Source organism: Mesoplodon mirus (genome assembly GCF_964341445.2).
Source record: "Mesoplodon mirus genome assembly, chromosome: 4".
Classification (NCBI taxonomy): Eukaryota; Metazoa; Chordata; class Mammalia; order Artiodactyla; family Ziphiidae; genus Mesoplodon; species Mesoplodon mirus.
This window is the reverse complement of record NC_138979.1, coordinates 18,977,959-18,994,617: the sequence shown is the minus strand read 5'-3', so window position 1 is coordinate 18,994,617 and position 16,659 is coordinate 18,977,959. Positions and strand designations below refer to the sequence as shown.

Sequence of the window (16,659 nt, the reverse complement as noted above, 5' to 3'; positions counted from 1 at the left end):
TAAAAAAAAAATGAGTGGTTTTCACCTGTGCTTCATGGGTCTGGGGATTGCTGTAGGGTGCTACAGCCTGCTAGTCCCTCTCAGCTTGAGATACTCTTGAATTTTATGGTTATTATATTAGAATTGAAAACTAATTTTCTTTATATCAGACTGCTTCTTTTGCCATCTAAAGATAAAGTGTGAAAGTAAGGAAATTCAAATATGAGAAGGAATTGGTCTCCTTGGAAAAGCTAACTTTGGCTTGGTGAACATATGCATGCTGCTGTTATACAAATGTTCCAAGCCCGTTCCCCTCCTCCTCCTCCTGCTTTATTCACTCACCCTGTCATATGGAGGGTTGTACACCGCTGGACGGGTTGTGATGTGGGCTTTCATGATTTGAATTGGGAGACTGGGGAGGGAGTAAACTCAGAGAAAATTTTTTCAAGTAATTTGAAATAGTGTCCTGAATAGTTCTACAGTGTGTGAGGGAAATGGGAAGGATGAAAAAAAGATGATTTTAAAGAGAGTTGTGGACACCATGATGTTTGAGAAAAATATGGAAAGAACTTGAGCCATTTTGAATTTGTTTTTCCCATGAAGACTGGGAACCATGTGGGATATTCTTTTAAGTAGGATTTAAGCAGGTAAGATAGCTTCAGATTTTTTCATTTTGTCTTTGCAAGTTTACTTTTTTGGTGAAGATCACCATGGTTATACCGTGGAGAACAGATTGGAAAGGGGCTAGATTAGATGCAGGTGGACCAGTTAGACGGCAGATGCAATAGCCAAGGTGAGAGATGATAGTGGATTGACTAGGATTAAAGTGTTGGAAACAGAAGGAAACAAATTTCTTGTACTTAAAGGTAAATGTGACAAGATTTAGTGATACTGGGTATGAAATAAGTGCTGGATGTCTGAACTATATAACTTGATAGAGAACTGAAGTAGGAAGTAAAGTCGACTCTGTGTGTGGTTTGGGGCACATTCATTTTGAGGTACCACTGAAATATCCCAGAGGAACATAGCAGGTGTTTGTATGATTCTGTAGCGCAGAGGAGAGGTCTAGAATAGAGAAAAGTTTATGTGAGTGTTAAGAGTAATTTAGACCTGAATGTGGATGAGTTTGCCAAGGAGAAAAGGGGAAGATCCTACAACTAAACCGGGAGGCACCATGCCTATCAGGCGGCCTTGTAAAGGAGAACACAGTATGAGTGTTTGGGAGTTAGGAGCACACCAAGGTGAGTGGTGATCCATCTTTTTTTTTTTTTCCTTTCCAGTGAAATCTCTGTTTTTCCTTCTGTGGAATAATGAGTACCTAAACTTAATTCCATGTCAAGCAAAATTTAGCTAGAATTTGTACTAGTTAATCTTGTGCTGGAACTGTCAGACAAGGAAGGAGTTTGAGATATGTAGAGGCACACACACAAAAAAATGTAGCTAACTGCAGTTTAACAAGTTAGCCTGCCATAGTTTCATGGATGCTGGTAGAAGACACAAGACTTCTCAGTCAGAGACATCGGACTTGATTCCTCATGGTAGTAGCAGGATCGGAGTTGTTAGCATTCTTGCTGGTTTCCCAGCCCCACGCTCCGTAGAGGGCTGTGTGGAGGGTGAGTGATGCCTGTGGTGGCGCCGCTCCTACATTTGCAGTGCAGCCTGTTACAGGAGAGGAACCTCCAGACCTTCATAATGGGCAGTAAGCCTGCCTGACCTTAATCCTGGAGGGAGGTGACGTCTTTATTGTGCTAGATAGTGAACAAACCTGCCCTTTGTTCCTGATTCCTTCCTGGCTGTTCGCTGTTCGCTGGACAGACATACTTAAGATAGTCTGGAACAAAGAGAGGCAGCGCCTCCACCTACAAGATGAACAGAAATGCAGTGGGCCCAAGGATAATTGCCTTCCAACAGCATTCACCCCTCATGTCTCTCCCTTCTTGGCTTCTGGTAAAATTTCCCATGATTACGCTCTTCATTGGCCACCCTGAGTAATCTATCTGACAGAGCCTGGGACTGGAGCCATTCAGTTTGTCTCATAAAACATGTAATTTAGTTTACGTACTATCAACATGGTAGCAGGATGAGGCCAAGCTGCAATCTTGACCTCATCTATGCTCCCCAGGGTCCTAGACCAGCCAGCTGAACAAATACCATAAACCTTCAGGGTCTGCCTTAGAGAGCCCAGTGGCTTTCTCTTTAAGTTTCTGTACTGACTTTCTACTTGACCCAAGTCCTGCAGGAGTATTAGGGAATGCACAGATTTGGCCTCGCCTGCAGGAAGTCTAGGGCAGTTCTGTCATCCATAACGACCCTGGCCCTGGCCCGTGAGCTGACGCTGACCTGAACGGCTCCAGGGCTGACACGATCTCATTGTTCACCTCAGCTAAAGTCAGGGACAGATTGCAAACCACCATTTCTAATTGGATAACTTCCATTTCAGGCATAAATGCCTCAGAGCAGATGACACATAATTAACAAGTCAGTTATCCTTCTGGGAGGGCCCCCTCCCCCCAATCAAGAATAGCCTTACTTTGGAGAGGTCACAGCCGTCTGTGGATACAGGATCTATGGGTGGTGCTTGCTTAAACACTTGAAGGTCTCTTAGGATCACCCCTGCAGTGCACGTCACCACATTTCTGGAGGGAAGTAAGGTAACGCCTGGCTTCCGCATGAGCACTCCTGTGAAGAATGTGGTGCTTACAGTTGTCTTCCGCCCTCCCACCCCCCCACCCCAGGTGGGACCTACTTAGCGAGCACAGGCTGGCAGTTTCTCCAGTGTTGCCTCCTGGACAGCTGGCAAGCCTTAGGGCTCCCAGTTCAATACAAATAACTGAGTCTAGTACTTCTTTTTGTTTTTGGAGGTGTTACCTGAAGGCAGTCAGTCCAGTCTGTCCTGTTTGTCTGTGCCACCTGTCAGGTAGCATTCACCTGCCCCTTAGGGATGGCTGAATGATAGCTACAGGAATTGGGGGGGTGGTTTGGAAAGACACCTGGAGGTATTGGCAGGTGTTCTGTGTGGGAGGCTCAGGGGCTAGGACCATCTTCTTCTGCTTTCCTGAGATTTTTCAGTGACCTTGAGGAGAAGGATGACCACGTGATCAGAGCTGTCCAGCAGGGCATGGCAGAGCCGGCAGGCAGTTCAGTTTATTGAGGCACTTCCACAATCTGGGAGAGCCACACCCGGGACTTTTCCTTTGTGAGGAAGGTTCTGGGGGATTCAGAAAGACAGAATCACAAATGTCCCTCCTTCTTACCTCCTGAGGTTTAACGTTTTTCTTTCACTGGTGCCAGGATTGTTCTTCTTCCACTGCTACAGAATCAGTGTGTCCCATTCCAGTCACGAACCTTTCCCTTTTTCCCGATTATCCCTGACCCTCACCGTGACCGTTTTTGTCTGGAAGGGTCAGGTGCCAGAGGGACGAGAGCATTTTTATTAAACTTAGAGATCCTTTATTCCCGTTTTACCCCTAGGTTCTTCATGCCATTTTTTTTTAAATTCCGTATATGTGTGTTAGCATACGGTATTTGTCTTTCTCTTTCTGACTTACTTCACTCTGTATGACAGACTCTAGGTCTATCCACCTCATTACAAATAGCTCAGTTTCGTTTCTTTTTATGGCTGAGTAATATTCCATTGTATATATGTGCCACATCTTCTTTATCCATTCATCCGATGATGGACACTTAGGTTGTGGACTTGAGGATATGGGGAGGGGGAAGGGTAAGCTGTGACAAAGCGAAAGAGAGGCATGGACATATATACACTACCAAACGTAGGGTAGATAGATAGTGGGAAGCGGCCGCATGGCACAGGGAGATCAGCTCGGTGCTTTTTCACCGCCTGGAGGGGTGGGATGGGGAGGGTGGGAGGGAGGGAGATGCATGAGGGAAGGGATGTGGGAACAGATGTATATGTATGACTGATTCACTTTGTTATAAAGCAGAAACTAAAAAAAAAAAAAAAAAAAAAAACTTAGAGATCCTATTACGTCCACCACTTTGGTCCACATGGTCCAATGTAAGGGGATTTGGTGAGCAGAATACTTAAGACCACAGAAGTACAACAAGAAAATTCAGGCGGCTAAACCACAATTAAGTTAAAATTCCCAAGGCCCCCTTTTGGCTGGGCTGCCACCCAGAGGCTGTACTGATCAGGCCAGCATGGGGTCTCCATTAGGGGAAAGAATGAAGCATCATGCTCGGGCAGATCCCAAGTGGCCAAGAGGAGACAGTCTCTTTCTGGGAACAGCCATGTTCAGTGACCAACCTGCTTTGCTGACGTATGTAAACCAGGAAGAGCCAAGGGGGGGTATAGTCAGAAATCTTTTAGAGTTGACTTAAAAAAAATGTTTTTTAATTGTGGTAAAATACACGTAACAAGATTTCCCATCTTAACTATTTTTAAGTGTACAGCTCAGTAGTGTAAGTACATTCACAGTGTTGTGCAGCCATTCTCCAGAACTGTTTTCATCTTGCAAGACTGAAACTCTGTCCCCATTAAACAACAGCTTAATTGCTCTCTCCCTGCAGCCCCTGGCAACCACCATGTTACCTTCTGTCTCTATGAATTTGACTACTCTAGGCACCTCATATAAGTGGAATCATACAATACTTGTTCTTTTGCGACTGCTTATTTCACTCAGCATAATATCCTCAGGTTCATCCATGTTGTAGTATGTGTCAGAATTTCCTCCCTTTTTAAGGCTGACTAATATTCCATTGAATGAATATATATATATATATACCACATTTTGTTTATCCATTCTTTCATTGATGGACACTTGGGTTACTTCCACCTTTTGGCTCTTGTGAATAATACCACTATAAACATAAGTGTACAGATACCTCTTGGAGACTCTGCTTTCAATTCTTTGGGGTATATACCCAGCAGTAGAATTGCTGGACCATATGGTAATGCTATATTTAAGTATTTAGGACCCACCATTCTGTTTTCCACAGCAGCTGTACTGTTTTACATTCCTACCAGCAGTGCACAAGGGTTCCAATTGCTCCACATCCTTGCCAACATTTATTATTTTCTTTTTTTGTTTGTGGGGGGGCGGATAGCAGCCATCCTGATGGGTGTGATGTCTCATTGTGGTTTTTTTTTTTTTTTTTTTTTTTTTTGCTGTACGCGGGCCTCTCACTGTTGTGGCCTCTCCCGTTGCGGAGCACAGGCTCCGGACGCACAGGCTCAGCGGCCATGGCTCACGGGCCCAGCCGCTCCACGGCATATGGGATCCTCCCAGACCGGGGCACGAACCCGTATCCCCTGCATCGGCAGGCGGACTCTCAACCACTGCGCCACCAGGGAGGCCCTCATTGTGGTTTTTTTAATTACTTATCTATTTTATACATATTGGTGTCATTGTGGTTTTGATTTGCATTTCCCTAATGATTAGTGATGTTGAACACCGTTTCATGTACTTATTGGCCATTTGTATATCTTCTTTGGAGAAATGTCTATTCAAGTCCTTTGACCATTTTTGAATCCAGTTGTCTTTTGTTTTTGAGTTTTTTAAGTTGATTTTTGAGGACGCTGTTTCAGCACTCACCAATACAAGATGCCTGTGGATGGTAGGGAGTATGGAAGCCCATCACATACTTTGACAAACAACCCATTTTTTGTTGACTTTTGTGTTAAAAAGTATACCATTGTCAGATAGCAAATGGTTTGGAAAGTGAAAAACATGACACGGATTAGTGTCAGGGGCCACAGTATGGTTGGAGCCAGCTGATTGGATTGGTATTGTAATACCATAACCTGAAAGAGTGTCATCAACGGCGAGGCACTACTGATGGTCTGAAGACGGGGTTAAAGGTCTGATGTAGCCAGTCTGCCAGTGGCGGGAGATGTGGTCTCTCTCACCATGAGACGAATGGGTCTTTTTCCGGGAGTCACCAGTGTGGGACGCAGAGGTTGCCTCTGCATCAGGAAGAGAGTCCTTTACTCTGTGTCTGTTCAGTGATGGTCCATGTGTTGACGCATCTGGAGTGGTGATGGATCCGCCGGCAGAGATGGCAGTCTGGGCAGTGCAGGCTTCATCAGCAGCTGGACTCCTGTTGGCTTCATCAGACAATGGGCCCTTACTATGGCCCATATTAGTGACCCAGATGGTCTGCTCGGCAACTACTGTCTGTCTCCACAGTTTATATGCCAAGTCTTTAAGATGTCAGTCTGTAGTTTTCTAAGTAGCAGACCCAAACAGCTATTACCATTGGGTATTAGCCCCATATCAGTAGAAGTCTAACAAGGTTTATCACCGGGAATATCAGCCAGATCTCTGAGAACATCCTTGAGTTCTGCCCGCAGAGCACAGCAACCACACCCACTTTCATTTCTGCATAGCTGGCACTGAGGTTGAACAGCACAGCAGTCCACGGAACACCACAGGGTCTCAGCTTAGTTGAATCATTAGTGCACCAGGCCCAGGCATTTAGGGGATCTTCTGTGAATCAAGGGCCTCATTGAACCAACAGAATGGAAAATAAATTTTCTCTAAAGGGGTAGCTGCCACTCTTTCCTGTAGAGCTGAGAGGTCATAGGGGCCAGGCTGGCTGCATTCTTGAATATACCAAGTCCAAGGGGCACCTCTGGTGGAGGCTGTTCCTCTTGTCAGAAGCTCCAGTCAGTAACATTACCCAGGCACAGAAACTTGTACTCAGAGGGGTCATAAGGACTGTGGGCCACTAAGGCTGCTAGTGCTTTTCTACATGTGGCTCTTCCCAGTTGGCATAATCCCCTCTGGCTCTTAAGAGCATTCACCGTGCAAGCACGAAAAATATGAATACCAATTACACATTCAGTGTAGGAAGCCACAACAGTAATACATTGAGTTGGTACCAAGAGTCCCACCCAAAAGAACACGTTAGCCTCTCTTCCCCACTGTGAACTGCACCCAAAGCTCATAGCTGAAAGCATAAGGTACCCTCTCCCTCCACAGGATGAGGCATGAAGGTGACATGGGCTCCAGTGTATATCAGTCAGAGCTATAAAATGTCCCTCCCCTCCCCACAGTGATCTCGCAAACCCGGGTATGGTTGATCTTCAGTTCCCCTTGGGGACTGGGAGAACTTGGCCCCGCCCCTAACAGTCTTTCTCTTTAAAGGGTGTCGGGGGAGGCTGGGAGAGAGCAGCTCTGCACCAGTAAACAAGGTGAATTTACTTCAGTTTTGAGTGGCGCTGTAGCTGCGAGCATTTGGGGCACCGTAGCCCTGTGTTGTGTACGCTGTGGCAGGGCCGTCGTTGCTGACTGGCATCATCCATTTCCGTTAGGGATGCCTTGATTCAGCGGCTACAGCCACATCACTTCCTGGCGGGGGCCATGACTTTGTACTCTGGCCGACTTGGGCTTGATCTGCACGGGTGGCATCGTTGTTTTTAGGAGTCTACCTAATGTGGACTATCTGCTGCTCGCTCCATTGTCAAAAGAACAGCTCTTCAATTCTTGCTTGATTTCAGCATAAGGACTTAGGAGGGTTTTCTGAAGCTGATAGAATTTAATCTAGATTTCTGTGGGTGAGTTTCTCATTCTGTGGTGAATCATTTGCTAAATCATCATTTAAAATCCACTTTAGTACGGAAGAGCCCAAAGACGAGTCAGTGCCCTTGGGAGATTGTTTCGGGGAAAGTTTCCCAGAAGGGCCAGAACTGTCTTATAGCAGACAGGGCCCACTGCCAAAGCCTGAGGTCTTTTGCTTATCTCGAATGGGTTTAATGTTGAGAAGACGGACTGCAGGAGGGGCTGAGCACTAAGACAGCCAGGTGTTGCCTTTCTTCTTTAACAAGCATTATGTGCCCCTCCCACCCCATCAATCTCCCCCGGCAAACTAGCAGTTGCTAAAGATTCTCCTGGTTCTGCCCACAGTGGTTACAGTTTTCCTTCTTCCACCCTCAGCATGGATACATTTATGGTGCTCCCGCCTCCCTCTGCCAGACAAATCTTATTACTAGTTGTTTACAGGGCCGACCTGGTGAGCTTGGTGGATAGCTGACAGTAACCAGGGCATCATTCAGGCTTCTGTGTTTGAAACTACTTCCTGGTACTCAGCCTGAAAGTGCCACCCCAGTTCAGCCTCATGAGCAGGCCATGAAGTAGGGGACCAGACATTGCCCGGGGGGACCATACAATTTGGTCAACGTGTTCACTCACGATTCCCATGGACTTCTCTCAGTTCCTGTTAACTGTCCTTTCATTCCATTTCTAAAAAGCTTTGTCTTTGTCAACATTCCATCTTCATTACCAAAACTGTCAAAAATTGTGAGGGGTTTGAGATCTTACCCTTTGTGGAAGCTCACAAGTTAGCCTGCACAATTCCATGGATTCGAGTAGAAGACATGAGACTCCTGGTCAGAGGCAAAAGCTGTCATTACTCCTGGCATTAGTCAGCACTTGTGTCAGATAACCAGCCACAATTTCTACAGGATACTGCAGAGAGACCCAGGTGATTGATGCCTGCACACACAATTGGGTGTGTTACAGGAAAGGAACTCCCAGCTTAGGGGACCAGATCTTTTATAATGGGCAGTAAGCCTTCCTGCCCTTTGCCCTGGGGAGTGGCAGTATCTTTATTATACCGGACAGTGAACAAACCTGCCTTTTGCTCTTTCAGGAGACACTATATCTTCTTAGGCTGTTTACTATATAAATATACAAAACAAAGGGAATCAGTACCTCTTCTCACAAGATGTGCAGAAATGCACATAACATTAAACTTTTTTTTCCTGATTCCTGACAATACCTTCCCCACCCCCTTTCAGTTCAGTTCCCATACTTACATTTTCTCACCTAGGCTACTGTAATTACTTCCTAACTGCCAGTAGTCTCCTATCTGTCCTCAACACCTGTGCCAGAGGGATCTTTTAAAATGCAGACCTGATGATGTCACTCAGCTTAAATTTGTTATTGGTTTCGCATTACTGTTAGGCCAAAGTTTAAATTGTTGAGTGGTTGTGTAATTATTTCTCATGTGCTGACTACTACCCAGTTTTTAAATGTTGGCAATTAAATAAGGGGGAGGGCTTCCCTGGTGGCGCAGTGGTTGAGAGTCCACCTGCCAATGCAGGGGACGCGGGTTCATGCCCCGGTCTGGGAAGATCCCACATGCCGCGGAGCCGCTGGGCCCGTGAGCCATGGCCGCTGGGCCTGCGCGTCCGGAGCCTGTGCTCTGCAACGGGAGAGGCCACAACAGTGAGAGGCCCACGTACCACAAAAAAATAAAAAATAAAAAAATAAAATAAATAAATAAGGGGGAAAAAAACCTTTTTAAAGCCGTAAAGGCCAGTCCTAGAGAGGCTGCAGATGTGTAGGCTGCATGCTGCCAGATTGGAACCTCTGGTCTTATTTTTTTTTTTTTTCCTCTTACACCTTTGTCTGCAACATGTTGTTCTTTTTGCCTTGAATAATTTACATATTTGTCTCTTATATTTCTATTCATTTTTAAAAAACCTACTTACTCTATAAAGCCTTCTCAACCTAGTTGGACATCTTGCTCTAAATACCTTTAATTTCAAATAAACTGTGCGTGTGTCATTATAGTACTTCATCTAGTTGTTATTATTGATTTTTTTTTTCTGGTCTGTATCCCCACAAAATAAAGTGTAAGCTACACAGAGCAAGAGCCCTCCCTTTCCACACACACCAGCTTTTTGGGAAAGAAAATTGCTTTCCTAAGAATCATTTTGGTATCAAAACCAATAACTTAGTTGGTGCTTTTAATCACTTTAGATAATCCATGTTTTGAGCCTGAAAGATATTAATTTGCTTAATTTTGACGGGGAAGATGCAGTATTATTCACTGGAAAATAGACATGTGATACCGTCTTATGGTCCATTATATGTGGATATCGTATATATTATTTACTCTTCCAAATAATATTTTCTTGCTTTGTTCAAATTTAAAATATAGACTGTGGACATTCATAAAGAGAAAGTGGCTCGAAGAGAGATTGGTATTTTGACAACAAATAAGAATACATCAAGAACTCACAAAATAATAGCACCTGCAAATATGGAGCGTCCTGTAAGGTATATTCGGAAACCTATTGACTATACAGTTCTGGATGATGTGGGCCATGGTGTCAAGGTAAGCGTTTTATATTACATTAACTTGAAATAATTTGCATATCCAATAAATATTTTGGATAGGAAATATAGCGAGAAAGCTGATTTTCTTAAAGAATTAATAGATTCTCAGTAATTAGCATTACAATTTTTATAGACCATTTATTTAACACTAGTTATGTATTATACTAAGCTTGGGGCAGAATTTTACCTGTGCAGTAGGCTGTATTCAAGAAGATATAAACACTTAAAATGGCCACGCATTTGTTAAGCCGTTTGAATCCTAGACTAATGTTATAAATTTGTGTTGTGAATGCCAAGTCTTGTTTTCACTACTGAATGAATATTTAAGAATAAAAAGTGTATATCTTTCCAGAATTGGTTTAGAAAGTAATTTATAAATACTTTTATTCATTTATTCGTAAATATGTGTGTATTAATACATCTATGTGGATGTGGATATAATTTCAGCAGTTTATGCAAAATGAAACAATTGTGTGTAGTCTTGTTCTGTGCATCACTCCCCACTCTCCCACCCCCTGCCCCAACAGGCTTTTAGGAAAGGGATTGTTTGTTGCCCTTCTCCATTTCTTAGCATGGCAGAATTAGCTGCTCTTGAAGGATACCTGTAGCCTCTCATCTTTTTAGATATTCATCTGTTATTTTGGAAGCATCTGGAATGACCTGAATTCTTTAGCTATCTTTGCCCAAGATAAACTATTCCTCTGAAATTTGGTAGTCCCTTTCTTAGAGGACCATTACTTGATTTTTTTTCTGGTCTCCAGAATATTTATAATAATTTTTTTAGGGGTCAGCTAGAATCTTGAAGCTTTTCCTAGCTGGTTATCTGCCTGGTGCTATTGCTGGATTTGTTGCATTCTGACTTATCTGGGGTTCCTGATCAAGAGGGGAGTATAGCTGGCAACACTGCTCTTTATTCTGCTCTTCTCAGAGACTATTGGAATCTCCCCTTCACTGTCAGGCTTGGAAGTTGAAACACTTTGCAAATGTAGAGGAGGTTACTGGTTTCTTGTATTTTTATCCAAGGATGTGGCTAGGGTTGTCTAAGAGCTTAAGTTCAATTTTAATTTAAGGTATTTAGACTAGATTGATTTAATTTGAATTTTGAGAATTTGGAAGAACTTATAATATTATTACCTGCCTTGGAAGTAAAAATTATGTATATACACATATGCATATACATACACCCATGCACACACGTTCTCACGCGCTCACTTCTTCCCCTTTTGCTTGATTTTTCTTCCTACCAAAGCAATATACACTCATTAAAAAAAAAATCTGTCACCATCTTAGAAGTGATTGTCCTCTATTATCTCCCCACTAATAATTGTGTTTAACAGTTTAATACATAGTACAAGAAGAGTATAAAATGAAACCAAATTTTACAAGGAAATTTTGGGTGAGAAAATTTAACTATTTTATTATATATGTATAAATGAGAAGTGTAAACAGCATAATATAAACTGAAAGTCTGCAGATGTGAATTTTAGCAATCTACTTTTTGTAATGTGGATACTTTAGACGCAGGTATTTTTTTAAAGTTTTTTATTGTAAAATATACATAACATAAAATTTACCATTTAACCATTTTAAGTGTACAGTTCTGTGGCATTAAGTACATTCACATTGTTGTACGGACTATTTTGAAATATTTTTTTGACTGTGGGTAGGAGGGTGGGTGGTCAGTGAGAACAGTGTATCTCAGAAGCTGATATGTGGCTTATTTGTCCACATTTTGTTTCTATGATATACAAATACATACAATTATTTTTCCCCAGTAGTCTCATTGCAGCTATATTGATCCGGTTTTATTTCCCTAAGAAATCATTGTTGGCTTAAATATTTCTAGAGGATTGTAGAGATCTGTGAAAGTTGGAAATTTGGGTAATAGTTAATGAACAAATGCCAGGGCCAAAACTACAAGGAGGAAAACTTTAGATTTATTTTTAAATTAGTGTCTAAAGCACTTTTAAGGATTGGAAGAATTGGAAGAATTCTAGAATTATTTTCTTATCTTTTGCCTACTTTTCTATTTAGAAGTTTGTTTTCTAACTGATTTGTAAGGGTTCTTTTTTCTATCAAAGAAATTACCTCCTTATATTTTGGCAAATATTTCCTCATCCTGCTGTTTGGCTTTTGACTTTGATGCTTTGGTATTTTAAACAAATATTTACAGGCTGTTAAAAATTGTATCCAAATATATTAATGTTTCTTTTAAAAATTATTATCTTTTTCTTTCTTTTTTGGGGGTGGCTGTGTTGGGTCTTAGTTGCGGCATGCAGGGTCTTCGTTGCGGCACGCAGGCTTCTCTCTAGTTGCGGCTTGCAGGCTCTCTCGTTGAGGCGCGTGGGCTCAGTAGTTGTGGTGCGCAGGCTTAGTTGCCTTGTGGCACATGAGATCTTAGTTCCCCAACCAGGGATCGAACCCACGTCCCCTGCATTGGAAGGCAGATTCTTTACCACTGGACCACGAGGGAAGTCCCAATATTTCTTCTTATAGCTACCAAGTTTTGTGTTGTTTTTTACCCCCCAAGATTAATATTCCATCATATTTTCTTCTTTCATGATGTGAATTTTAGTGTTTTGGTATTTGTATTATTCATTTAATTGATATTTATTGTATTAATGCATTTTATGCTATGAAATAGATGGTACATATAAGTTTAGTAAGAATTTAAAATATGGAAAAAGTGTCTTAAGGTAAGTCTGGTTTGACTTTTGGAAACAGCGTAAGATATGGATAAGAGAATCCTTGCATAGAGAGACTACCAGAAAGTTTGCCTAAAGGAGAATAAAAAGAAGATGAACAATAAAGTTCATCCTAATAAAATAAAAATAAAAATACTAAAGTTCATCCTAACAAAAGGAAGAACAAGGTTTCAGAGTATGCTTAGACTAGAGAAGGCTTGAGCACTTAGTAGAAACATTTAAAATTATTTCTGTTAAACAGTTATAATAATTAACAGCTTTATAGCCTGGTTCATAACTTATGAAGGACTTTCCACATATGTTTTCAAGCCTTGAAAAGACCATATGATCTAGGAGTTACTATATTTTATTAATGGAAACACTAAAGCTTTATAATACGTAGGAATGGTATTTTTAAAAGGTTTCGATTTTATTAGAGGAGTGAGCTAATGAATCATTTCAGAGAAAGAATTGGCATCTTACAGACTTTCATACCTGTGGTATGCAAAGCTTATGATCTACTTAGGGCTTGCAGGTAGGTAGGAATCAAAGAGAGTTCTATTTTCAACCTAAGGTTCCAAGGAAATGGTAAACTGACTCATCCATAAATGTAAATGTTAAGGAAATGAAGTGAGATCTTAAGGAAATAAAAAGCCTAGTTTTGAATGTGTTTGGGGGACACTGAAATGGAAAAATTTTGTAGGTTGCTAACAATTATATTTTGAGTTGTAAGGTATAGAGATCATTTCCTTCCAACATTCACTAACCCCAACACATCTGTATACATAAACATGCACTTAAGAGAGGAGGCTGTGCTCCATAAGAGGTTAAAGATTACACCATTGCATAGTAGCAGAGTTCAACTAGAATTTTCATTCCCAATTAAATTCTCCTTTCATCCTTTCATTTGGGACCAGTTTATACTTGTATGCTGTTTTTTTGTTTGTTTGTTTGTTTCTTGTTCACTTGAAACAGCAAATGAGGGAAGATGTGTGGTCATATTTAGAATATTTCTAAGTTACTTTAGAATAGTATTTAGTGTATTATAATGCTATCATATTAATAAATCTTATCTTCAAGGATAATAAGGTTATTCAAGTTTAATTTCTAAATCCAGGTGTGAAATGTAGTGGCTAGGTAGTATTCCAGACATTGTTTAATCAGGATAAAAATGAGCCATATTATTCTAAACAAACACTAAAGAATACCAAGATTCTGGCACAGTTTCTAGAAATGAGAATATAAGTCAAAGGATACTCCATTTTTGGATGATTTCCTTAATGTTGCTTCTGTAGTCACTTGAAAAATGATAGATAGATACATATTTAGAATGGCAAGTATTATGGAAAGAACTTGAGACCCCATGCCCCACCCCAAAATGAAAAGACTGCAAACTGAAGATATTTTTTTCTTAAGTGGCGTGGTACAAGTAGGATGCTTTGGACACATTATTTCATATATATACGCTAGCCAGTTTTCATAGAAGTAGGCTTTAGGATCAAAGCAGCTTTTCTTCAGTTTTGAATTATGGTCAAACTCGTTCAGAAGAAAATTTAGAACTAAAGCGACATATAACTTTCTACTAGTGTTGGCCTGGTCAGGATTTGTATTCATAAGCTACATATGAGAGGGTATCCAGACCCTGTTTGCTTGTTCCTTAGTTAGAATCTGGCTAAGCTATTACTGTGCATTGTAATTTTGTTTTTAAACACTGAGGTGCTAGGTCCTTTTCTGAATTTGGGAAACAAGCTGTGATTTTGAATTTTAACATTTGCAGTTTATCACTCTTTAAAATACTATACTACCATTCAAATAATGAATACTCATACATGGGCATTCATTATCCAGCAGTCTTAGGTCTTGTACACTGATGTATTAAAGTAGCCATACATTTAATGAGGTATGGTGTTTGTGTTTAAATCAAAGTTTGTTTTTTAAATCATCTGTGATTCAGTTGGATTAATTTCATAGGATAAAATACTGACCTAAGAAATTATTGGAGCTGCATGAGATTGGCATAATTAAGTGACTTCCTTATGAATGTATTATTTTGAAAAAATATGTGATACCCATGAATATTTCCCTACTGCTATGGATATCTTTTCTTTACAAAATATTTGAAATATGGCTGGGTAAAAGCTTATTAACATGAATTGAGTAACTGTAAATGTAAACCTGTCCTATCAGATATAACTTATCTAGAATTAATTTCTACTTTTTCCCCCCTTTTTTTGCAACGTAAAGTGGCTAAAAGCCAAGGTAAGAGTTACTACTTATCATTTGATCCACAGTTTCCCCTCTATATCAATAGAGGCCGCAGAGCCACTAAAATTTGAAAACTTTTCCTATGTCTGTCTGCTTTTTCCCCATAGGATTTATGTAGATTAAATATACTCAAACTCAGTTCAAATCAGCAACATTTAGCTTGGATGTGTTAATATATCAAAGATATATTGACATCTGCATTTATATAGGAACATTAATTTTGCTAACATTTATTGCTTTGCTCATTTTTTGATAGTTGCCTTGCTTTTATTGACTTACAATTAGGAGGTTTCCCAGGCATTATGTATGACTTTGTTACTGAGTTGTTGGGATAGAGATGATTTTTTTAGATGAATATTTTAGCAAATTGACACTGAGATCTGCAGTTTATATTCATGCGCACATTTCAGAAATTTTAAGAAACCCAGCATTTGAATTGCAGATAAGTTAGATCTCAGTGAACATTTTTAACAATAAAATAATATATAAAATTCAATCATCTCACCTGTATTTTGCAATAAATTGGTATGAAGGGCATAAAATAATAAGAAAAGCCAAGTACAAGTGGTATCTTCACTTTTTAAAATGTAGTACCAAAGTCTGTTATTAAAACTGTCTGGGAAATCCTTATTTCACATTCTGATATTAAAAAAAATAATACATGGTGTCAAAACACCAAGAGAACAATTTGATATAAAACTAAAAGCTTTTCTTTCCACATTTTAGCATGGAAATAACCAGCCTGCAAGAACTGGCACACTGTCGAGAACAAATCCTCCTACTCAGAAACCACCGAGTCCTCCTATGTCAGGCCGGGGAACACTGGGGTAAGAATTCAGCTACATATTACAAGAGGATTTGTATGCCAAAGGAAGAGATGTTTTTGTGACCTAAGTAAATGTATGGATCCTTGTGACAGGACCCTTTCTGTGTGATAATACTACCTTTTACAGATTCATTTTGGTTCCTATTTCCTTGAACAGAATCCAAAATGAACCTGCCTGTTCTGTAATATTCTCTAAGGAATTCTGTACTAGAAAAGTTTTTTTGTATGTATGTAAATGAGCATCATTTATTTATTATCTTCTAATTCATTAAAAAATATAAATATATAAATACATATATAAAAAGATTTATGTATAAATCTGAGTTACGTTTATTTAAAATGAAATGACCAGAAGGTTCCATATATGGTGTCTTCACATGTATTTGCAATATTGATATTACAGAGCTTTGAATAAGTGGTCTACTTTGTGTACTTTGGTTTGCTAGCCTGCAGTTCTTCTGTTTCCCCTGAGACTTGGGGACTCTTTACTTGGAGTACTTCTAACTGTGCTTCTGCTGGTAATCTTAGGGCCCTTCATTCTAGAGTAGCTTTGTGAGAAGGCCAGTGGAGAAGTAGAAAAGGTAATTGTTTGTGGCTTCTTCCTTTCCAATTTTCAATGCAATACAAATATTGAATACTTTGTAAGACGTTTCTGAAAGATTGTTCACTTTATTATAGAAAATTAGACTCCTTATTTTTGGTGGAGGGGTGGGGGAATCATTATTTTATAGTAACAGGGATCAGCAATCAGCTTTCTTGTAGGATCTTAGTTTCTATTTTCATTCTGTAAACACCTTACCCCTGAAAAAAACATACG

The 16,659-nt window shown here is 40.3% G+C and overlaps 1 protein-coding gene across 14 annotated transcripts in view; it reads left to right on the top strand.

Annotated features, from left to right (window-relative positions):
- Window positions 1-16,659, top strand: part of ABI1 (abl interactor 1) — a 128,241-nt gene that overhangs the window by 90,642 nt on the left and 20,940 nt on the right. For 10 of the 14 annotated variants that reach the window (XM_082616645.1, XM_082616644.1, XM_082616653.1 and 7 more), the window contains exons 3-5: window positions 9,889-10,065; window positions 14,996-15,010; window positions 15,743-15,843. In XM_082616645.1, the coding sequence (XP_082472771.1) occupies window positions 9,889-10,065; window positions 14,996-15,010; window positions 15,743-15,843 (293 nt within the window). The remainder of the gene's footprint in view (window positions 1-9,888; window positions 10,066-14,995; window positions 15,011-15,742; window positions 15,844-16,659) is intronic. The other 4 variants (XM_082616655.1, XM_082616650.1, XM_082616654.1 and 1 more) reach the window with 1 other exon arrangement.